The sequence below is a fragment of the Cadophora gregata genome (assembly GCF_030347475.1).
Source record: "Cadophora gregata isolate MNR1 chromosome Unknown scaffold_1, whole genome shotgun sequence".
Lineage (NCBI taxonomy): Eukaryota > Fungi > Ascomycota > Leotiomycetes > Helotiales > Ploettnerulaceae > Cadophora > Cadophora gregata.
Window position 1 is genome coordinate 3,514,861 of NW_026695924.1, and position 22,703 is coordinate 3,537,563.

The following is a 22,703-nucleotide window of genomic DNA, read 5'->3' on the forward strand; positions in this document are numbered from 1 at the left end:
AGTAATATTATTAAGTAATAGGTCTTAAGTATTTAGACTATTTAGCTTAGCTAAGGAGTTCTTAAATACTTATTTCTCTCTACTAACTACTAGAATTCGTTATATTCTAGCTTCTATATAATTATTATTAATTAATCTCTTAAAGGAACCTGGAACTAGCTTATTCTTATAATTAACTAAGTACTAAGTGTTATAGTTATTAACTAAGGTACTCTTTAAGAGTGTATAAGAAACGTTAATAAAGTCTATAGCGTAGATTCTAAGTATCTCTTTAAGGTCTAAGAGCTTTAAATTAATAGTAACTATATTAACGTTTCCGGGGTACTTCCCTTTAGCTTACTAAAATAATAGTTCTCAGTTCTTACTAAGCTTCTTCCTAGTAATCTAAGCTATAGAGATAGTAATTTAGCTTTCCTTAGAGATCTCTTAGTATAGTTCTACGTACTTAGGTGCTTAGATAGTCTTACGAGTCCTCTTAATTTACTTATTATTTAGATAGAATCTTATACTATTAGCTTAAAAGCTATTATAAGTGAAACGGAGCTTCTAGTACTTAATTAGAGAGTGCTAGTATCTGATTCTATAGGGGCAGTTAATCTTCTTATCTTCTTAATTTAAACGGGAGCGATTCCGAGAGCTTCTAGAATAGTCTTATAAGCCTCCTATATTAGAATAATTACTTAGTATTAGTATAGCGTAGAAACTATTAGCTCCCTTACCTCTGTTCTAGTAGTACTTCTCTATATTCGCTGTAAACGCTAGACTATACTCCTCTAGCGTTATACTATACTGATATCCTAGAGTATTATCTCTTATAATATTAGTAAGTGCTTAAGCGGCCTAAGTCTCTAACTAAACTGATACTATATTTAGGAAAGCTTATATACTATATACTTCTTATATATCGGGAATATTATACGCTCTTATAAGATAGAAGTTCTTTTATTATAGCTTATACTATATATAAGGTTTAATTCGTAACTTCTTATCTTAATATATTAGTAGGCTAAGTGTATTAGTGTAATCCGAAATAATAGAAGTTAGTACTACCGCGTCTAAAGGTACTATATCACGCTTAATAAACTTAACTAGTGCTTATAGTCCTATAGCGCCCTCGGCCGTATTATTATTAATTACGTTAGTTAGAATAGACTAGCTAATAGTACTATTTACCTAGTTAAAGAAGTTCTAAATACAGTTATTAAGCGCTATTTATTTAGCTAGCTTATTCGAGTACTCCCTTGTTCAAGCTTCTTAGAGTACTTTAATATCTTTAAACTTAGCTTCTAAGGGCTTACTTATAGATACTAGCGGTTCTATTATACTCTCTCTTTCCTTAGTAGTAGTAGTATTCTATTTTACTAGTAAATCTAAGTCGGCTTATATTAATAATATTATCTACTTACTAAGGCGACTATTTATCTCCTCTTATATAAAATCGTTAATACTCAGGAGATTCAGTTATTACTTAATAATATTTCTAATATTATTAGCGTTAAAGTTAATAAATCTCCAGATTCCTTTAAGTTTAATATAGTACCGGAAGGTTATCTACTACTAGGGCTACTACTTTCTTTAATTAAGAGTATCGCCCTTATGTTTAATTAACTCGTTTTAAAGGTACGTTAATATATTAGAGAGGCTTTCTATAGAACTAATAGCGTTAAGAGTATTTCGGGAAGTTCAGAGAAGTATTTAAAGGAGTTCTTTAAGTAGTAGTATAAGTGTCTCTTAACACTACTTATAACTCTACCTGTACTACGTAATATACTTGTATAATAGCTTAAACGAGCGAATATAGCTCTTAACTATTATATACTATAGGGAGGAGCTTTATATAATATAAAAGTCTTAATTTATTAAAGTATTCTAAAGCTCCCCTATAAGAGGAAGCTCTAGGAGTTCTAGTTATATAAGTAGCCTCTAGTTAGCTGGAGCGCCTTAGGGAGTGCCTTAGGTGCGTCAGGTGCACGACACATATTCTAGGTTGGAACGAAGCTCAAGTAAAATAGAGCCTACTGATTGTTGGCTGTCCTCTTGGCTCATGGCTGGCATTTCGTTCACATCACTGTTCTAAGAGTTGGATTTCGGGATACCTTGTACAAAAGGGTATATGAATTTCTGTTATCTCTAAAGGAATCATTATCTCATGAAAGAGCATGAGAATCAAGGGTATGAGAACTCTCGTCAAATCAAGCTAAAGTTGACATGTGTACAGTGTTCCACAAGTGCAGTCTATGTGCATCTTCTATTGCGACTTGGCCTCGACATTCTCAACGTCGACCTTCTTCTCATGTTCTCCATATTCCAAATCCTTATCTGAAACGTCAAGGGCAGCGCCAGCAATGGGCTCAGCCTCAAACCTGCGACCACGTCTCTCAGGTCCAACAGCAACAGTGCATGCGATACCAATGGCGATGATTGCAGTCGCAATACCCATGACTGGACCGTAAGCCTTAACATGTGGTCCACCCTCATCCTTCACAGATATCTTTTCGGCTAACGCATTCACGATCTGAGCTGAAGGGGAAGAAATCATGTTTCCGATTTGGTATGTCAGACCTGGGAATGAAGATCTGAATGCTGGTGGGGAAAGCTCGTTCAAGTGGATTGGGATGACACCCCAAGCTCCTTGGACGAAAAACTGGATGAGGAAACCAGTTGCTGACAATGCGCGTTCGCCAGATGGGAGAATCCAGGATGGGATCATGACGCCAGACATGATTGCGGAAGCGATCATGGCACGGCGACGACCGACGAATTGTGACAGGTAGCCGATGATGCACCCACCAACACAAGCACCAACCTTCATCCAGATTGATGCTCTGCTTGCAGCTGCGTTGTTGAGACCCTTGGCTTGGCGCATGAAAGTGGTGTATGAATCCTGGGAAGTGTGACTGTAGAAGTTGAACCAAGTCATTAGGATGATGCAGTAAACACACATCTTCCACTCCTGAGCCAGCATCAGCTTTGTCTCTTTCCAGAATGCGCCGGCTGAGATATTCTTGTGGCCATTCTTCTTTGCTTCGAGGAATTGTTGACTTTCGGGGAAGCAAAGACGAGCGAGTCCAACAGCGATGGAAAAGCCAGCAGCAATCCAGAACACGGTCTACAAAAGTCAGCATTGAGCTCGAAGATCGGTACACTCAGGTGGCAGCTTGACTGACCTTCCACGACTCGGTCGATCCTCCAACACCCAAGTTGGCACATGCAGCCAAGACGTAGCCAAAAGCGTAACCTTGTTGCAGGATACCTGACATAAGTCCTCTGGCATTTACAGGGCAGTGCTCAAGTGCCATGGCAATAGCATTTCCATAGACACCGCCCATAAATAGACCGAACAAGCTTCTGACAGCCAAAAACTCCTTGAAGGTCTTGCAGTAGATGGTAGCGACTTGAAGAAGTCCGAGAATGATCATGTTGAGAACCATGGGGTATTTTCGGCCAAACCTGTCTCCTGCAAGACCGAAGAATGCAGCACCCACCGATCGAAGGAGCAGGGTGAGAGTGATGGCAGTGGTGATGTTTGTATTGGACTGCTTGTAGTAGGCAGCCAACTTGATGGTTTGAATCGACAGGGCATGGAAATCGAAAGCGTCTGCTGTCCAGGCGAGGAAACCGCAGATGAAAAAGAGCCACTAATAATGTCAACACTGCAGTAGAGAGGAAGGTTTAAGGACATTCTACTCACATCTCTGGCTTTCAACTGCCTGAAGAGCGTAATCGGGTTGGTCAAAGGCTCGGGATCTTGCCATTCGCAGTGCGATTCTCCGAAGTCATTAACGACAACAGTTCTTTGCTTCCATTTTACCAAGTCCGACAAGGACTGTCTTGCTGTGGGAATGATCCCCTTGACAATAGGGTCTGCAGCCTCACTACCTGTAGGAGCAGGGAAGAAGCGCATGATCGCGACTCGACTGAAGTCTTCAAGTGTAAGTGCTCTGGATATCTGTAAATCGGGGAATTTGGAGTAAGTTCGTGAGCTCCAGGCTGCCAATGTAGGACAAGAAGAATCAAGCAAAAGTAAAAAAGCCACACAAGAATGCCACGCAGGGCCAATGTCTTGAGGGCAGACTCAAGCTTTTATATCAATTTAGCCAGGCGTGGTAGGCTGGCTTGTCAAACCTAATCAACCCCTTCGTCCACCGCCATTGACATCAATGACTCGATGAGCCAAGTTACCCAAGACGAGCCAAGAACGCCCATGTTCTCCCCCCCCGAAGATATACGTCGCAGTCAGCTCATACACAAGAAAACTGTGTGCGACTTGTTTGAAGCTTCTGTACTGCCAAGTTGACCCCGCACCAGCCATCCATTGGTATCCGCTGTGGGTAGTACTTGGCTGCAGCTCATGGGCTTCACCACCTTCCCTTCTGGGACATACTTTCAACGATCATTGGTATTTCTATGGTTGATCTGGGGTCATTTTGACTCGCCGTGGGGTCTCCAAACCCATTATTACCGGTCACGGAGCATAATTACGGAAAACGCAAAATATCCCCGGCTGTCTACAGCATCAGCGACGCACATGGCCAAGCTTCCGTGGAACAGTTGCAGCGGAGAGAAACCCGCGGCATACCTAATTCTCCTCCAAGCTTTGTGCGTCGGTGCGTGACCTGCAAATAGGTTACAATGTGGATGCGTGAAACGGGCAAAAGACCAAGATGCTTCATTTGTGGTCCGATTATTGTTTCGACAGTGGCAGCAAAGATGTGGTTTCTTCCAGCCACAATACGAAGTAGTTAAACAGTTTCTCACATCCCAGCGGCTGGCCGATATGGGCTGATTCCTGTGCTACGTCGAACACATGGAAATTGCCACTTCCGTCCAGACTTTGGAAGTTTCAAGGATCACCTCCCGCGAAATCCCGCACTGTACGCATAAATGAATGGTCGAGTGAGGGGAGAATGCCATTGTTTTATCGCAATTATTATCTGACGTGGGGGATTAAGGAATGCAGCTGGGGAAAGCCGAGGAGGAGGACCAGGACCAGGGCTCACCCTGTCAAAGTGTCAACGAGCCGGGATGATTTTGGCTTCTTTTCGAGCAGGAAAGTCTAAACGGATAGATCTCCAGCAAAAATGGCAGAAGTGGGATAAGAAGTCGGTGAAGAGCCTTGTGGGAGTCAGTGCATTTGGAAATTCTGTTTTCAGGGTTCAAGCTACACTACCGAGCACACGGCAGCTAAAATAGATGGGTCTCCCTCCGAGCGATTCTTCATATCCACTCCTTGGCCGCATCTGGTGGCTTGCGAACTTCTCGGCGTTTTGTTTGCGCATATTCAAGAGAAATATGGAAGAACTTCATACAAAGAGCGTCTGATTCTATATTTACTTCTGAGCTCTCCAATTCTTTCCCTGAAACATAGGACCGAACAACACGGATGTGCCCAGCCAAACAACCCAAGAGATTTGTTTGCTTTCCCTTCGGTTCTGTGCGTAAAATAACAGCCTCTGCAAATCAGCAAACGAGGTCATCAAACGCATCCAAAGCATGAACGTCTCCACTCGTACTGCAGGGCCTTAAAGTGATCCGCACCAGGTACAGGAATCCAGTTTGTGGATGGCAGATGCATAATAGTGGAGATATCTAGTCAGGGCAGAAGAGATAGGGATCACACGTGGAGGGAAAAAGTTCGTGCCAAGTGAGGATTGTTGCGAGGTGACCCCTCCTATGGATTTACAATTTGTTAAAATATCAAAACCAACTCGGCCAAGACAAGCGCCACGGCCTATCACTCCCAAGATGTCCGGCACGGGATGAAACTGAGGGTACTAGGCGGCAAGATGTGTGTCTGCATTATGGTGATCAGTCCAATGGGTGGTCTTACCGCTCGACTTTGCCTTGGAAGACTTTCTGAGTATGTCTTTGATCGTTGTCTTGTGGCCCTTCTCGAGGTTCTCCGTGATCTGGATCTTGTCCTCCTCATCAAGTTTGCAGTGAGCTTTGTACTTGATGTTTTGTTTTTCCTTCTGTGAGAATCCTCCAACCCAGAAGCTAGCACGATGCGAAGTTAGCACATACCGCTCGAAGAATTCTTTGAAGTCTAGGTACGTACTCTCTATCTTTACTTGAAAGCCCGTAAAGATCAACAATCAGACAGGCAATGACGATGGAACATGTGATTCCAACCAGCGCGAGAGATTGTAGTCTCTCCTTTGGAACGAGCGGAAGCATGAGAATTGATACTGCGGCTCCAGAACGGAATATTAGTCGAGCTTCCCGGGTTAGACGAGCATCTCCTTTGACATGGTAGATGTGAGATAGAGATATGATGCAAGAGAATATCAACGCCACGCATAATCCTCCACAGTAAAACCATCGAAGACCTGTTGCAACATATTCCTCTGACTCCTCGTTATACGGCTTCTCCAACGATCCGTCGTCCGCATGCGATACATCGTGTGCGAGTACAATCTTTGACATCGCGGTCGCTGAGAGGGTGTAGCCCATGATGAATGGCAGGTGGCCGAATATCCATACCCATGCCGACACATAATGTCTCCGAATAGCGTGGACGTTCAAATTGAGCAAATCAATTTCGAAGTACATCCAGTTAAAGCAGAATGCTTGAATGAGCGAAAGACACGCCTTTCCGAAGATGGCATTCGATGCAAATACCGAAAAACGATTCTGGTAGAGGATGGCAAGGATAGAGTATCCGAAGACTAACGCAATGAATGTATTATTCCTCTCCACTCGATGCTCGATATTGAAGGCAGGATAGAATTCAAAGTGTGTTGAAAGTTGCTTCATGAATTGCGAAGACCGAGTCTTGGCTTCGGAGACGTTGAATTTTTGAAAAGTGCGCATGACCAATGCAATGCACATGCTGCCAAACAAATCGAACAAAACTGCTGGAATCATTAAACCAAGCCGTGACGGATACATTACATGAATGGATCCAACCCATACTGCCGCGATGACGAAAACTAAAATACTCTGGCAGATCATGGGTCCTCTCACTGTCGGCACCCAAATGGCGACCCAAGCGAAGTAAACACCCTGGAGAAGCCGTGCCCCGAGGTAGAAAGAAACCGTGGCCGTATACGTTGTGTCGAAAGCGTTTGCTATATTGACCGTGAATCCGAGGAGACATAGAAGGAAGAACAAAATGGAGAGACGTTGCATGATATCTCCCGTCTCAAACCAATTCGTCATATTCGTGATGTCCACCCACATCTTGGCGCTCATCGTATATGTAATGAGATAGTGAAGTAGCGCTGAGCTAGTGGCATGTTCGCTGGCTGTATGTCCAATCGCTTCAATGACGCCAACGTACAGCAGATCGATGAATAGCTCGAAGGAAGCAACCTCTCCACTCGCTTTGGAGCGCCACAGCAAACCTTTGTGGAAGTATTGTCGGACGACAGGTCTTTTCCAGAACTTCATATTCATACCGGCCTGCTTGAACGCCTCTGATACATCGCTGAATGAAGATGCTCCGGAACTCAATGCAGGCTGATCTTTGAGATCCAAAGTTCTCAAGTGGGCACTGTATCCGAACTTGGAGAAGTTGGCGTCAAGAGTGACATGGTGATCAGTGAGAGAGTCCAACTCCGCGGCGATGGCAGTCAACTCGTTTTGGATGTGTTCAAAGTCATTGTAAATATCTGAATGATTTTCTCGGATGCTCTCTCGTCGATTTTCGTGGTGGGCTTTCAATTCTCGTATCATTTGTACCTGGTAATGTCCGATCAGTGAAGTCACAGTAGACAGCTGGAATACAAACATGTTCAGGGGAGCCCCGAATGCAAAGATCAAATTCAAGATCCGGCTCAGATTTTGTCAACTCTTGTTTCAGTCTTTCGTGTTCTTCCGGTGTTGCAGCGATGTGTATTCTTCTCCCACTGGGATGTCGGAACTGTCTCCAACGTGAATGGATGCCCAGAGGTGGGTGAACTTTTTCGGACATGATGCAAAGAAGACGGGTTGCTAGGAGAGCGGAAGAATCTCTAGTGGAGGGAAACGGGGAAATCCCAATTCCATTCTTATATGAGCTCCCACAACCCTGAAATGGTGACATTGGGACCTGCATTATCGCAGATTTAGCGTGCCGCACATAAGCAGAACAGAACCCGAATTGGGCAGTGCGATGTTATGTAAGGTGATGAGTGTCGAACAGGCAATTGGTCGTATCAGAGCCAAGGAGTCGCCGAGGTGAGAGCGACTCTTGTTCGGGAATTGGTGTGGTCAGTGTGAACAGAAAAAGTTGGGCGGTCATTCATAATGAGTTAGTTGATGCTCGTAGAAACCCTGGAGCCCTCAATAAGCCGTGTAGAAACGAGGGAAGAGGGTATTGAGGCGGGAGACGCTGATTAAGAAGTTCAAAGTTTGCTTACGCAGTCTTTCGCTGAGGAGATGCACGTGGCATCACCTCAGATTGGCTGGAGAGCTGACCTGGGATGAAAGTCCGTTAATACGAGCTGTATCTATACAGCAATATATGCTGATTACGTTAACTAATATTGACCATCGTCTCAAGCGTTTCGATGTTTGGAGGGCAAAACTTCTCAGTGGTTGCGGGAAACGCCACGTGATACCTTCAATCTCCAAGGCCAACCTTTTCTAGGAATTATCAATCCCGCTGCACGCTAGCACCATATTGAAATAGACCTTAATAGCAAAGTAACAAATCTGTCCCTTCAAATGGCCAAATGCAATAAATAGTGAGTGGTTTCCGCCAAGTGTTTCCCCCGCATGATGCCTGGTCTAAGGACTCAGATCAGTCTAATGGCTGCAGATACCAACCCAGATGATGACTATTACCTGACTTCCTGGAATAGAACTTGCTTTCTGCACCATTTCCATGCAATCTGAATCCAATTTCAGACGAGGACACAAAAAAGAGCGGAACAAGGTAGCTTGAAACGATTTGTTTACTTCGCTTGTGCGTGCGTTCTCGTAATCTTTTCCTGGGTATATCCACAAAAGTAAAAGTCCCTGTTCCTCAGCCTCAATCGGCCCCATGACCACATAATTTCCGTCCGCATGAGACTTTCTTCGCCTCACTGCTGAGAAAGCCCCTCCTCAAATTATAGCCTTCCCTGCACTCCAGCGGCCAATTATTCCACCTCTCTCCTGCCCGACTCCCTCATGACTTCCCCATCACCACCAAATCGTCCATCTCCATGTCCAGCTCACGGCACACCGCCCATCAGTGTCCCCCACATCCCTAAAATGCCTTATTATCCATTCCGTGTCGCAATTATCTCAGCTCAGCTTGGCCGGCCAGGAGTAAACTGCGACAGACGAAGCGCAGCTTTCCGAATTTTCGCCTCCTCCTTGGACGTTTTATGCTGCTTGTACGCAAACCAAGCGCCGATAATCGTAGCAATCGTAGCTGGGATCGATATTCCAATTGCCAGTTTCTCTCCGAGACTCAAGCCCGAAGAGGAGGACTGTGATGATGGCGATGAATTGGATGGAGAGGTGTTGGAGGTGTTTGGAGTGTTTGTCGCGCTTGAGGATGGGCTGGTAGGTTTTGGTGATGAAGATGCTAAAAGAAGGAAGTGATCAACGCAAGTCTTGAGAGTAAAGACGTAGATTCTAAGCGGTCACCTCCAAGGACGAAGAATCATCACTCACCACTTGTAGTCAATCCCGCACTACTTTCAACCGGAGTAGTCTCTGCAGCCGTAGGCGCCGCAATAACCGCCGCAGGACCCAAAGCCCCAGTACAATATTCCGAAAACAAGGACACTCCCGTCGCGACAGTCTCCTGATACTCCGGACCTTGAAATCCTAAACCCACACACCAAATCGGGAGAAGTTTCGTCATTGATTTAGACATCCGATCTGGGCCCCCGGACTTCAAACATATACAACTAGCTGCGCTTGTGGGGTTCGTTTGCGGACAGTCGCTCGTCCGGACACTCTCGAAAGCGTGGTCAACAGCTGTGCTGATACATAATGGCAGGTCTGGAAACACGGAAAGTTGGGTGATGTGTGTTATTATCTGGGAGATCGCCCCAGACGCGTGGATGGCCACGACAAGTATAAGATTTCTTGCTCGCATCTCTAGATATAAATGCAGGTGGTATGACGATCAGAGCAAAGAGAGAAAAGCGAAAACGCGAAAAACAGCGATGGATTTGGAGAACGTGGGAAAAGTGCACCATTTTAAAGGTGTCTCACACATCGTTATCTGCGTCCATCCATCCATCCCGTGTTGATGGATGGCGCATCCAAATTAGGAAATGAGGCTGAAGTATTGGAAACATGCAGCTCGGCACGGCCCATGACAAGCACCACACTTTAAATTCAGACGAAAGTGTCTTTCCTTGTCGTTTCCGAGGTTCTGTAGCAGCGGTGTAGTCTCTTCATCGAACTTATGCCTCTCTGTAAAGACAACTTGTTGACATGGAGTGTTCTCGAATGAATGGTTCGTGGTTGAGCAAAAGTGCATTGTTGATTGTGACAGGTTAGATGGCGGCTAGACTTGTGAGTGTTGGGGGGTTGCATTTGGTGGCGTTGTGGTTTTCAGCTTTCCGTGCCACACCGTCCAATTGATTTCCGACTTTCATGTCCAGCTTAGTAAGGCAGTACTTTTGATATTCCAGGATATCTCTCGCGTCTTCAATCCAGAGCGGTTCAAAGGAACAAAGTGGCCATGTCGGGATTGCGAAAAACACTCAACAAGTGGGTTGGGCATCAGATGCCAACCCATCTCTTTCTCCAAGCTTGTCCTCTTGATCCCGAGGTAATTCCATAATTGAAACCGACAGTCGAGAGGATTCTTTTGGATGTGGATATCGCACTAACAACTTATGGCAGTCTTGATGAGATGGTATCTATTTGATGCCAATACGAAGCAGAGCCTTAGCCAAATGGGTGTACAAGCATTGCGAATTATGGCAAGCATATTTCAAAACTTCAACACCGAAAATTATTATAAATTTGCTCTGCGTTATAGTAAACTACAGCAATTAACTAGTGCACCACAGTCTGGTCATAATACAAATCGCAAGCATGCGGATGCTGCAGACAGTATTTCGGCATCAAAGGAGCAGCCCCAACGCCAAGAGCAACCAAATACTCCCTGAAATTCAGAATCCTCTGCGTCAACTCAGTAGTTCTCTTCTTTCCCGCCGCATTCTTATTGCCCGACCACGCCAACTCACCCAGAGCTGCAGCTCTCGGCCAAAACTTCGTGCTGATGACCTGATCATCGACTTGCTCTGCCCACAAGGGAGCCGTCACTCCAATCACGTGTGCGGCTTCAGCAGTCGTGAGGTTGTTCGTGAAGTCATAATCGTAGATTCGCTGCCATGTCTTGTAGGGGGCACACCAACTGCCTCCGCCGCCACCATAGTTGAAATTGGGGGTTCCTGTTGCCGCGTCTGGGTTCGTCTGGACGTTGTAGCGGGGATCGTTGCCAACAAAACCTCCAAAACCGCAGTCCAGGTAGAACCAGTCTGAGGAAGAGACGATTACGTCGTAGCCGGATGAGGTGAGTTTCTTGATGTTCTCGAGCCCCGAATTCCAGGTTTGCATGATAACGTCTTTGGGTACGGTGTGTGCCTGTGGTGCACCGATGGCGACATCCTCCCACATGACAAGTCTGCGATCTTTGTTGGGCGAGGATTTGAATATAGGCAGAGCCTTATCAACCCAGTATTGCAGCAAATCGTCATAAGTACGAGATGAATCAGCTTTAAACCAGTCCATGGTGATTGTTGAAAAATTGTAACAGCCTTTCTGGATTTCATCACCACCAACATGGAAAAAGTTGTCCGAAAACACGGAGCTGAGCTCGTTGTAGACCTTAGTGACAGCTTTGTAAGTATCTGGGTTCAAGATCTCCAATTGACCAGGAGTGGGCTCGACGGCTGTATGAAGTGGCCAGTTGTCGTTGCTCCACCAAGAATCCTCACAGGCAACGATTGCGGGGTCAATTTGCTTCCACCCTGAAGATGCGTGACCCGGCATGTCAACCTCTGGGATAACGCGTACTCCACGAGCTGTCGCATATTTGATGACATCTTTGATATCATTTTGCGAGTAGATCTCCTTTGGTGAGTACGCATCCAAGGTCATCGAGGGAACTGAGGACAGTTGAACGGCCCAACTCTGAGAATCGACCAAGTGCCAATGCAGCACGTTCAGCTTGGACAAGGCCATGCCATCAATCTGCTCATAAATCTTCTTGACAGAGATGAAGTTCCTCCCAGAATCGATCATGATTCCTCGATAAGGATACAGAGGTCCATCTTTGATAGATACAGGCTGCTCGACCATGAGTCCGCCATGCCCGTCCGCGATCACGAGTTGCTGCAGCGTCGTGAAGGCGTGGAGCGCACCCCAGATGGTTTTGGCTGTAATGCTGACAGTTTGAGACGTAGATGTGATATCAAGAGTGTAAGTTTCATCGACGCCGTGTTGAAGGGGGGCTTTGGTGTCTGCGATTTGAACATCCACCGAGTTCAGAGTTGTGGTCCTGCGGGTCACTTTCTGTGCAACAGCAGTTGGAAATGGAGCAAATGTCCCGATTGGGGCCTCTGTTGCTTGGGGGGACCAGTGAAGGCCAATTGCTTTGTAGGCGCGATCCCAGGCATCCGAAACAATTTTGTTTGTTGTGCCTGTCAGTTGAAGGTTTCGTCCGTTGAATGCTCTCGGACCAGATGTTCCCCAGGTTATGGATGTTGGCGCCGGCAGTGGATTGACGGCCACGGCACTGACGACACCTGCCGAGACACCCACAACAATCGCAACGATCTTGGTGACGTGATTGAAGCCCATTTTGTGATGTTGATGAAAAGTGCACAGCAATATGCGCAGAAAAGAAAATGAAATCGGACGAGAAGCTGGGGATATTAGTACTGACGATCTCTTTGTTGCTGGATGGTGAGGCAGGGATGTTCAGCTCCCTGGATGGCAGGCTGCAGGGCACTGGGCACAGGCGGGCAGCTAACAATGCCGTCCGGAAGGCTAAACATATGAGTAAACCAAGTAGCTTTGTACAAACAAGGCAGTGCGAGCCCATGGATTGGTTACTGGATATCGTAAGTTCCTGTATGACCTAAATTTGCGCATTCACTGCGCCAACAAGGCAAATTCCAGTCCCTTGCAGCCATCAAATCAGGAATTGCCCGAGTGCAAGCTTTCAACGTTGCACCCTGTGCACGTCAAAGTCAAATCCAGGTAGGGGGATAAAGAGCCGTCATGGAATGCTATGGAAATTTACCTGAGGATATTTCGAGACGGAATCTCAGTTGAGATACCATCTTTTTGGGCGTCGACAAGTTCAACGTTCCACCGGCGTGGAGGCTCAGGTATTGTAGTTGATGTTCGCTTCTGAAACGTTACAGTGACATTTGTTCAGGTGCAGTGCAGTCAGTGTAGTGCAGATAGAAAGGGGGGTTGTGATTAGCGATAGCCACCATCTGACTTCCGTTGGACGGGATCGGAGTACCACGACATTTAGCTGCGGGACCTTGCGTCGAATAGGGACATGGGATCTCAATGCTCGTATTGACCCAGCGGCCACAGAGAAGTCAATCCCATGCGCGATGACAGGCTGGCACGGAATGTACGGAGTATGCCAGGTGACTGGAATTTGGGAGGCTGGCATGTGCATGGCTGGGGAATCTACAGCAGCCATAATAACTGGTAAAAAGAGGGTGGCCACAGATTTCCGAACCCTCGAGGGTTTGACGCCCGTTGGACGCCTGTTGCTATTCTGTTGCTCAGAGACTTTATAACTTAGTCTCTAATCTAAGAGATATGATTTGATGATTTTAGCTACTTCTGCCTTAGTAAACTCTAAATCAGATCTAATTAGTTAACTGAGTAACAGTCTTCTAATAGAAGCCTTTAAAATGAGCCACATTTAGAGCCTTTACTGTTGAAATCTGGAGATTTTGTTTATTTACAGTACAAAATCTTTAACTTTCCACCAAAGCTAGGGTTCGAAAATCTGTGGCCACCCTCTTTTATGTGGAAGCGGACTCTACCGATCAAGGTAGCCGTGTTGACAAACAGAAGCGAGGAAGACAACGGAGGAGTAAACCTGAAGTTTGGATGCACCAAGCACCTAAAGCACCACGAAGGTAAAGAGAAGCAGCGTGACGCAGCCGCCTCAAGATTCACGCCCTTTCCTTAACCTACCCACTGATTGAATGAGTAAGCTCAAGTGTTCATCGCAAAGTAAGAGGAACCTGGAATATATTCAGCCGGAACAATAATATAGGAAAGATGGAAAGCATGTAGCAGGAGCAGAACACTGCCGCACGTGACGTCACCCACCCCCTATCCCCGTCGGCTCGCACGGAGTCGCGAAGTGTGCACGACCCTGTAGGAATCACCAAAGGCAGTCGGGCAACAGATTCTCGCTCCTAGTCAAGCTCTATCTTCCTCGTGCTTCGTATTGAAAAGTTTCTCTCTCGCCGGAGCAAACCGTGGTGCTTTCTTATCCTCAAATTGATACATCACCTTGGCAACGAACTCCCTCATAACCGACATTCCGAGTGCATAGTTCAGCATCGGCTCATATTGAACTCTATTTACAATATGCCGGCAGGAAAAAAGTCTCTCAATAATGTCTCCTGGACATAACACGCTTCTTAATATTCCCAACCGGAGGAATCCTCGGCACTTGTCCAAGGAACGGCACTCGTCTCCCCCGTGTCTCCCTACTATTTCCTGTCTCCACTGCCGACTTGTTAGCAGATGACGTCCGGCTTGTAGTTCGTGATGTTGATTGTTGTTGCGTCCGTGATGGCTGTGCAGGTTGAGGAGGCGACCTCCTCATCTTTGAGCGCGCACCCTTGGTCAAGTACGTGGTGGCGTTCTTCGATTTCTCAGCCACGCCGGTAAAGAGGTCCGTCCAAGGAGTTCTCGAATGCTGGAGACGAGTCTTTTGAGTTGTTGTTCTGATGTTTGCTGGTCTTGTGACATTTCGGAGTGGTGAGGGGAGAGGGTCGCTTCTGTTGTTCACGATTGGTTCTGTCCGAGGGGTTATGGTGCCATCGTTTTCTGGTCTGGGATCCTGCAGAGCAGAAGTTCTCAGAAGGTCTGGAACGATATCTACAGAATGAGAATTAGCATCGTGCACAAGAGCATAAGAGAGTACGCGCATACGTATGTTGATCTTCTGTCCGTTGCTGATACAGAACGGCTGAGAAGTGTTGTCAGACTGTATCTGACCCTCCTTCAGCCGGACTCGGAACCCTCCTTGTCCAAACACATAATAATTTCCATCCTCATCAACACGCACTTCATCCATTTCTTCCTCATCATTACGATGGACCCAGACACTCCTTCCAAAGCTGTCAAGCAAAGTAATGGAACCTTGCGATTGCTGCTTTCTGGATGCTGCCACAGCAGTTGGCACGGTCGGACTGCCTATTGTTGGTGATCTTGCAGAATCACTGTCAACTTCTCTTATGACTTTAAGACCTCCAATATAGATGGGTTCCAAGCTCTTCGTTAGTTTTGGGCTTGCACTGTCAGGTGACGAGTCTTCAGCCATGGAAACCTTGATCGATGGTTCGGGCTGGATGCGATGGACATTTCCTAAGGACTATTGTACATCTCAGTCTATGCTTTCTCATGGAAGCTAATTTCTATCTTACATGCTTCCCTGACGAATGCTCCTCTTCATTCGAATCTCTCTTTGCTTCTCGTGACAGCGTCCGAGTCGGCCGAAGTGTCGCCGCACTACTCCCTTCCTGTGAGGACAAAGAAGATCTCGCTGAACTCGACAAAGTAGGACATGATTCGACCTCTCTCCCATGCTCGGCCGAAGAAGTTTCTGGCCTGTCGTGGACAATGTCTTCCTCCACCGATTGTCGAGGCGTAAGTGCCTCAACACAGCTTCTGAAGTCCTCTGATAGATCTTGGCTTGGAGATCGGCTTTCCTCTATACAAGTTGGTGAGTTTGGTGTATGTCGGGGACTGTCTCCATCATCGGAACTGTTGTCGAAAAGTTCGATCTCCACATCGTGGGAATGGCCGGTCATCGTAATCGTGAGGTATGGAAGATCTACGCGAGGAAGAGTGTGGATGAGGCTCATTCTATGCTAGAGATTAATTCAACCAACCTCACGTGATTAAGCTAGACTAGCTATTCCTATTCTTCTCTCTTGATCTGAAGTATGGTTGTTGAGGCAGAACGATTCCAAGGATCGATTTTGACGATTTCGCGTGTGGCGAACTTTGGTCTTTAGCATCCGCAAATTCTCTGGGGTTGTTTGCGGCTGTACGTCATTCACTAGAAGAATTAATAACTCATAGCCCAGCCAAGACAATATCAAAGTTTGGTGCTAGATACTCCAGTTTGTATCATAGGCTACGAGCGTTTCAACGTTTCGAGGGAACCTTGTCGGGAACGTCGTCACCTGACTCGAGAATCGAGTCGCCAAACAATCTTGCGATCCTAGGAGACCGGAGAATAGTAATTTCATATGGATATCTGATCGCTTGCTCATATGATAGATAGTTCTAGGTGACTTGGGTGGAGATATCCTCGAACGAGAATGGGAAGTAAACAGTAACCTCGCTTGGAGGATATCCTCCCCACCAACACCAGAACAGCTTCGACGATTCCGGCTTCACAGAACCACCGACATATTTATCGATGTGGCTTTAAAGAACTGAATCCTATTTCTCAATGTCCAGTGGTTTTTGCATCTGGCAGCCCAGGGTAAATACAGCAAGACAGAAAGCTCTTCAACCCAATATCCACGTGACAAAATGGAGCTTCTAAGCATAGGTACTCATGAGTCAATTTATCTGACGAATCCATATTTCACAGCAAGATTTATACTCCTCGAGAATAAATGATCTGAAAATAACTACCTATATAGGCTTCCAAGAATTATGCCACCCGATGGGGTTTATCACGTGTAGACTTCGCTAAGCCGGCTAGCGGCCGCTCCCAAAAGTTTTGTTGCACATCGCAAAGAAGGTGAATATTCTCGAGAAAAGCTCGCGATACCTTACGCGAAATTCCCATCCCGTTTACAACTTACTACCACAACAAGAATTGTTGGTATCGTACCGGTAAACAAAGAAGAAGTGTATATCGATATATGTGGTGTGCAAAATAATGGTTCAAGGGTGTTCAGAAGTATATATTCAAAAGAGTGTCTATGGTAGAGAATATATACAACTCCCCGAATGGTCCCTGGTTCGGTTCCGAAAGGGGTCCGTCAACCTGACCGGATTGCCCCTCCCCCTATTTGCCCCCTGCTACAGTCACTGAAGTTCTGATGATCCATTTCGCTGCTAACTTGGTCTGTTAGGACCCCGTGCTAGAGCTTTCAGAACATGGCAAGCGTTGTGTAGAAGTGAGTATCGTCGTCCAGTTATATGAAGTGAGAAGCATTGTTCGAGTGCATCTAGTAGCGGCGAGATGAAGCCATTACCGGACATAGCGTCGCTACAAATTGGTATCAAACTCGTGTCCTGGTTAGGCATTCCTATCATATCGCTGCTATCTGGAATGTAAGGGAATCCTTGGTTACGGCTGATCCAACGCTGGGTCTCGAGCGACTCAAGCCCGTCCAGCCTGATTTTCCCCCCTCCACTCTGATCAACTTCATGCTGTGCCTTTGCTTTGGCGTTTGGCGATGATCTACCCGTAATGCCAAAAGCCCAGATACAAAGTGCGGCATGGAATAGGACGAAAGCTTGGAAGTCTATTCTTTCTCTTGGCTTGATTGCCCTAACAATCCGAAAAAGTTGCCCAGCATGCCAGACCGCAGTTCTCGCTTGTCGTGTCTGTCGCCATTGTTCTAATTGAGGCAAGGCGTCTCGAGCCTTCACGTGTCTTTCGCTTCCTAGAAGGGCTTCTATCAGATAGGTTGGCGTCGCGTTGTAGAAGCCATGAAACTCGCACATGAGCGCAGTAGCTGCCGTCGTTCTGGGCCTGGGGCCTTCACTGTTTACTAGACCCCCTATCTCATCAACGAATGAAGCCAGATGTTGAGCCGTTGGTGGACCAAAAGCTTGCTGATTCGACCATCTATCGTCACAGTGTGCTACAAACACTATATTTCGACGTCGGTCCTGGACATCCATAGACAATAGAGAAACTGCTACCGCCATTCTCGCAAAATCGTCATCTTGTAATGGCGGCATCGTCTGTATGGCTGTGACATCCGCAAGACAGTCTGTGAGTGACAGCCTTCGCTCTTCATGGGATGCTTGAAGACGAATGTACAAATTCCTCCACTCGGCAGCAGAATTGGCGTACCAGAGCTCAGACTGCTCTGGGATCGGGGTCGAAACCTCAAGGCAAGATATTAGCGGCAGGGCATCTCTGACGATGGCACGTTGCGTGCAGGCTGTCAAGCTTCGAAAGACAGTCCTATAATAACGTGTTGATCAGGAATTGAAGAAGTCTCAGTAAGAAGAATGCCTACCTCTTCATTGACTCTTGATCCACCCAGCGTTTCCAAGTTTCGTCCAGCTGCTCCGCTGTCAGTTCAGGGGATGGACTGATGTGCGGGTAGTTCGATGCTATGAAACGATGACCGTGTCTCATCATCTGTGAAGAGATGTCGTCAGTTCCAAATCTAAAGTTTTAGGTAGCGCCAAGGAAATAGCAAGGGATGGGTTCATCAGTACTGTGACGGGAAACCCAGACATGACGTCCGAGATCTCAGACTTCCTCTTATTACCGCTCCAAAGTGCGACATCCGTCAGAATAATATATGACTGAATGTGAGATACGCTGCGAGCTAGATAATTCTCTTGATCTACCTTGGAATGATCGAAACTGTGATTAGTAGCGAACACACATCATAATTGACCAAACTCGTTGGATTTGGCAAGGATCTACTTACGAGAAGAGGAATAAAGCGTGAAAGCTCTACCATTGCTATACCAAACTTGTGAGCTGCCAGATTTGGAGAAAAAATGGCACCAGCTGTAATACAAGCCATCAGGAGCGATATGTCGCAATGTAATGGGCTGAACGTTGGAACATGCACAAACCCAAGCGGCTGATCCTTCTGTGTCGTGAGAAAGATCTTAAGCAACTCGTCAAAAATCTCAACCGAGGGCAACGAAGGAGTAGCCTGGGGTGGCCGCATTTTCGAAAATAATTCTGCTATGATGACCACAATCTCATCCCTACGGCAGGTAGGGAGAGCCTCAGGGATGACGGTGGGATCGAAATGGCCCATGGATCCCCTCATGCGTTGCTGCTCATCAGGCGAAATAGAGAGGGCAGCTCTATCCACCGCTAAATTTCCATCTGGCATTGGACGCCAATTGCCCAAGGTGGCGTCATAGGCTTGAACTGCTTCGTCGGAAATGCTGGTTATGGTTTTGGTGGACGCTGTCCGTTCTACTATGGTAGGACCTGAGAGCGGACGAAGTATGCAGTCTCCATTCCCGACGGGACGGTTGATCAGTGACTCGCCTAGTGGAAGGCCAGAGTGAGAAGGGTCGGGGACCATGATTCCAGGCCAATCATGAGAATTGGGGAATGAGAGATCAAAGATGCCATCCATGAGATAGGGATCATCCAACATAAGGGACATATCAGAGACTGGATCAAGGTATGGAGGCTCCCTAGGTATGTTCAATAACACGCTGTCACCCGGCTCGAATATGGATACATTAGTTGCATCAGAATCTGGGGCCACTGGTTCGGCATGGTGTTGGGGGACGAGCTCAGCCAGGGCGAGGTAGCTTTCTCCCTGGGACTGTGCTGAGCTCTGGCCACTCCCACTCTCTCTATCGTTATGGGACGATCTGACACAAGGTATTGCCCTCTTTCGACAACTTCTACAAGTCAGGAGATCATCGCAGCGAATTTTGGATATCGCGCAGCCCTGGCAAGCCTGCGAGGCGCGAGGGGCGTGGGTGGCAAGGCGCCGTTTGCTGGAGGGACTCTCACGGGAAGAGGCCTCATTATGAGCCGAGCGCTTTCTCATATCCCATGCGATGCTTGAAGTCCTTCCTGATGGTAGTGGGATCGGAGCAGCCTCTGTATGATTATTTGCATGAACGACGAATGAAAGCTCTGTTATCGTGCAGATCGAATAGGCGGATGGCAACGATCGGATTTCATTGCCCACAGAAAGTTCAAGTTATGTCTGATACAGGTTCAAGGTTAAAAATAATCTGAAAGTTACAAAACCTAGAGAAGTTCGGGACTGATTGGCGTGGGCGTGCTGGACGCGGTCTCCCGCATCCGCCTCCGCCCCCTCCCCCACATATCCGAGACCCTCCCGGCGCCAAGGATTCTATCGATTCAGGTGGGATCAGGGGTGGCTTCTCAGGAAACTGTTTGAAATTTCTCGCCATCTTTCTTTACTCAAACCGACAACTTGGCTAGAAAACCACATCAGGCGATCCGACAACAATCGTGATCATCTCCGGTGATTCCCCAACGATTTCCTGCCTATTTCGCTCGAGGAAAGCCGCAGCGCTAGCTTCATCCACGATATCAAATGCCTCGATTGCCTTGTAGCCGTCCCATGATCCAGCAGCGAACTGGGTGTCTTTAAAGAGATACTCGGTGCTTTTCGGCGTCATATCCTCCCACAAAGTGTACGCGTTAACCTTAGAATCCCTGGCCGCAAGGAGTGTGCCTTTGGCTACCCGCTCTTGAAACCATGGTTCCAAGTACTCGTCAGTCCCAGTTTTCCTCTTGTGGAAGATTAGTGCGCGTATGGCACCAACTCGACCAATCTTCACTACTCCTCCACGGACAAACTTGCCCACCTGTCGGGCAACACAGCCCTTCTGGTCGAGCTTACAAAAGATGTGTTCACCGGCCGTAGCACGATAATTGGCATTCTGGAAACCGGCGTGGAGCACGAACAAGCTAGGAAATGTGAGACAAGTCACATAGTCCCACTCAGGTCGCTCTATGTCTTGCAGGCCAACAATAGCGTTTGGTAGCTGTACGTATTGACTTATAGGTACGCCATGTTCAGCAGCCGACTTCGTCATGCTGCGATGGACGGTCTTGTACTCGTGTTGGAACTTATCATTGGCCCACCCGTCAGGCTTGGTGACAGATATAAACCATGTTACCTCTTGAACTGTGTCAAATCTTGTGCTGGATGTTGAGCTGAGCGCAAAATCCGCCAATCCAGTCTGAATTATGGAAGGAAATCCTCGAGGGTCTCGCATTGTGGTGAATAGTTCGTCACGCTTCTGCACGTGAATCGGATTCTCGGACATGAGTCTCAATGCGTTCTCGGTGCTGAGTGGATCTGTAAGGTCGCGGAAGATGGCACGTCTTTTCTCAGAATATATGTCAAGTAAATCCGGGCTTCCCGCTTCAAGCAGGATTTGCTGCAAGGCCCCAGAAAGATGAGCAGCATCTAGGAGGCCAGTCGTGAGGCCGAGGCCGCCAACAGGATTGTTGAGCTAATCTTGCTGTCAGCGATTGCGATATATCAATAAATAGGATACTCACATGAGCAGAGTCTCCGGCCAGTAACACGTTACCCACTCGGTAGCGACCAACGCAGCGCTGATGGATCGTGTATGGTGCAAAACGCTCGAACACGATGTTGCTCGTCTCTCCAGGGAGGAGATGAGCGAGTCGATCCTTGACCACATTGATAGTGGCTTCATCGAGCGTATCTGTCCTCTCGGACTTTTGCTTTTTAACTCCTGTTGCAAATCGCCAGCTTTTACCCTTTCCTCGCTTGACAAAGATACCCCAATTTACCGGGTCCACGATGTAGCTTGCTGGCTTCCAGCCATGTTCTTTGAGAGCGTACTGGAAGTCGACGGCAATAAATTGTAGTGATTCCCAGGTATAGCCCTCGAGCCTTTCACCAATAGACCTCCTCACGGTGCTGCGGCCACCATCTGTTCCAACGAGATAACGGCACGTGCCTTGCACTTCGCCATTGTTGGCTTGGTCCTGGATCCAGTAACTTACGGACTCATTGCCCTGCTCCAGTCTCTTAAAACTATGGTTGAACAATACCTCAGCATTGCCAGTCTTCAAAAGAGCTTCCAGGACCACCGAGCAAAACTCTGGCTGTGACAAGCAAACGACAAAGTTGGGATCGTTTGGAGGTGCATTGAGTTCGTAGATCACGCCTCCATTCCCATCTCTCCACTCACATCCTTCCGTGTTGACTTCGCCTGCGGCGACGACTTCGTCGAGAATACCCGCCTTCGAGAATTCCTCTAAGACTGCTGGGAAGTAACTTTCCAGAGCATCAGATCAGCTCCTATTCAGAATCAAGGTACACGCCAAGGTAGGAACTCACGCGACTGCTCGAGGAGACTGATCAATACCGCTCCCACTCTCAAAGACTGTTACTTTGATACCTGCCTTTGCAAGACGTAACGCGGTGAATAAGCCGACTGGGCCAGCACCCACGACTGCGACAGGGGTTGTCCATTTGTCCTGTTAGCATATAGGATTAGCATCTATCTCTGTAATAGGTTGTGAGATCCTCACTGACCGCCATGATTTTGGTATATTTTCTAGGTGTTGTTTGGAGGTTTATAAATGTTTGTTGGTCATTGATGAGGGTTTGGACACAGCTTCGAGGAAGGGAGCGGGTTTGTTTTAAACCCCCTCATCAAGCCGAGATAATATCATCCGCCCGGTTTATATTCCAGGTAAGTTTGCCAAGGACCCCACTGATGTGTATGGCGGCGTTGCACAGATGTATTTGGGTTGACTTTGGGACCTGAGTCCTGATTCTAGCTCGTTTCCAAGCTGTGGGTGGTCGGCATGCCGAAGACATGTTCGGAACGGAAACCTTAAT

The 22,703-nt window shown here is 47.1% G+C and overlaps 7 protein-coding genes across 7 annotated transcripts; 1 reads left to right on the forward strand and 6 right to left on the reverse strand.

Annotated features, from left to right (window-relative positions):
• Positions 1–2,248: 2,248 nt before the first annotated feature.
• ONS95_001131 (uncharacterized protein) lies at positions 2,249–3,904 on the reverse strand (the record flags this gene model as incomplete). The annotated part of the gene is made up of 3 exons (XM_058494316.1): positions 2,249–3,109; positions 3,168–3,638; positions 3,692–3,904. 3 exons carry the CDS (start codon positions 3,902–3,904, stop codon positions 2,249–2,251), a joined length of 1,545 nt encoding a protein of 514 aa, XP_058364519.1.
• A 1,870-nt stretch (positions 3,905–5,774) lies between these two features.
• ONS95_001132 (uncharacterized protein) lies at positions 5,775–7,915 on the reverse strand (the record flags this gene model as incomplete). The annotated part of the gene is made up of 3 exons (XM_058494317.1): positions 5,775–5,997; positions 6,059–7,683; positions 7,733–7,915. 3 exons carry the CDS (start codon positions 7,913–7,915, stop codon positions 5,775–5,777), a joined length of 2,031 nt encoding a protein of 676 aa, XP_058364520.1.
• Positions 7,916–9,096: 1,181 nt separating this feature from the next.
• Positions 9,097–9,516, forward strand: ONS95_001133 (uncharacterized protein; the record flags this gene model as incomplete). The annotated part of the gene is made up of 1 exon (XM_058494318.1): positions 9,097–9,516. One exon carries the CDS (start codon positions 9,097–9,099, stop codon positions 9,514–9,516), a length of 420 nt encoding a protein of 139 aa, XP_058364521.1.
• Positions 9,517–10,932: 1,416 nt separating this feature from the next.
• HEX1 (woronin body major protein) lies at positions 10,933–12,741 on the reverse strand (the record flags this gene model as incomplete). Its single annotated transcript, XM_058494319.1, has 1 exon — positions 10,933–12,741. One exon carries the CDS (start codon positions 12,739–12,741, stop codon positions 10,933–10,935), a length of 1,809 nt encoding a protein of 602 aa, XP_058364522.1.
• Positions 12,742–14,287: 1,546 nt separating this feature from the next.
• ONS95_001135 (uncharacterized protein) lies at positions 14,288–16,520 on the reverse strand. Its single transcript, XM_058494320.1, has 2 exons — positions 15,576–16,520; positions 14,288–15,523 (listed from the first exon to the last, which is right to left on the reverse strand). Exons 1-2 carry the CDS (start codon positions 16,014–16,016, stop codon positions 14,534–14,536), a joined length of 1,431 nt encoding a protein of 476 aa, XP_058364523.1. The 5' UTR covers positions 16,017–16,520; the 3' UTR covers positions 14,288–14,533.
• Positions 16,521–17,229: 709 nt separating this feature from the next.
• ONS95_001136 (uncharacterized protein) lies at positions 17,230–19,409 on the reverse strand (the record flags this gene model as incomplete). Its single annotated transcript, XM_058494321.1, has 4 exons — positions 17,230–18,313; positions 18,369–18,493; positions 18,574–18,708; positions 18,792–19,409. 4 exons carry the CDS (start codon positions 19,407–19,409, stop codon positions 17,230–17,232), a joined length of 1,962 nt encoding a protein of 653 aa, XP_058364524.1.
• Positions 19,410–20,289: 880 nt separating this feature from the next.
• On the reverse strand, positions 20,290–22,400 carry ONS95_001137 (uncharacterized protein; the record flags this gene model as incomplete). The annotated part of the gene is made up of 4 exons (XM_058494322.1): positions 20,290–21,336; positions 21,386–22,133; positions 22,197–22,336; positions 22,395–22,400. The coding sequence occupies 4 exons, from the start codon at positions 22,398–22,400 to the stop codon at positions 20,290–20,292; spliced, it is 1,941 nt and encodes a 646-aa protein (XP_058364525.1).
• Positions 22,401–22,703: the final 303 nt, after the last annotated feature.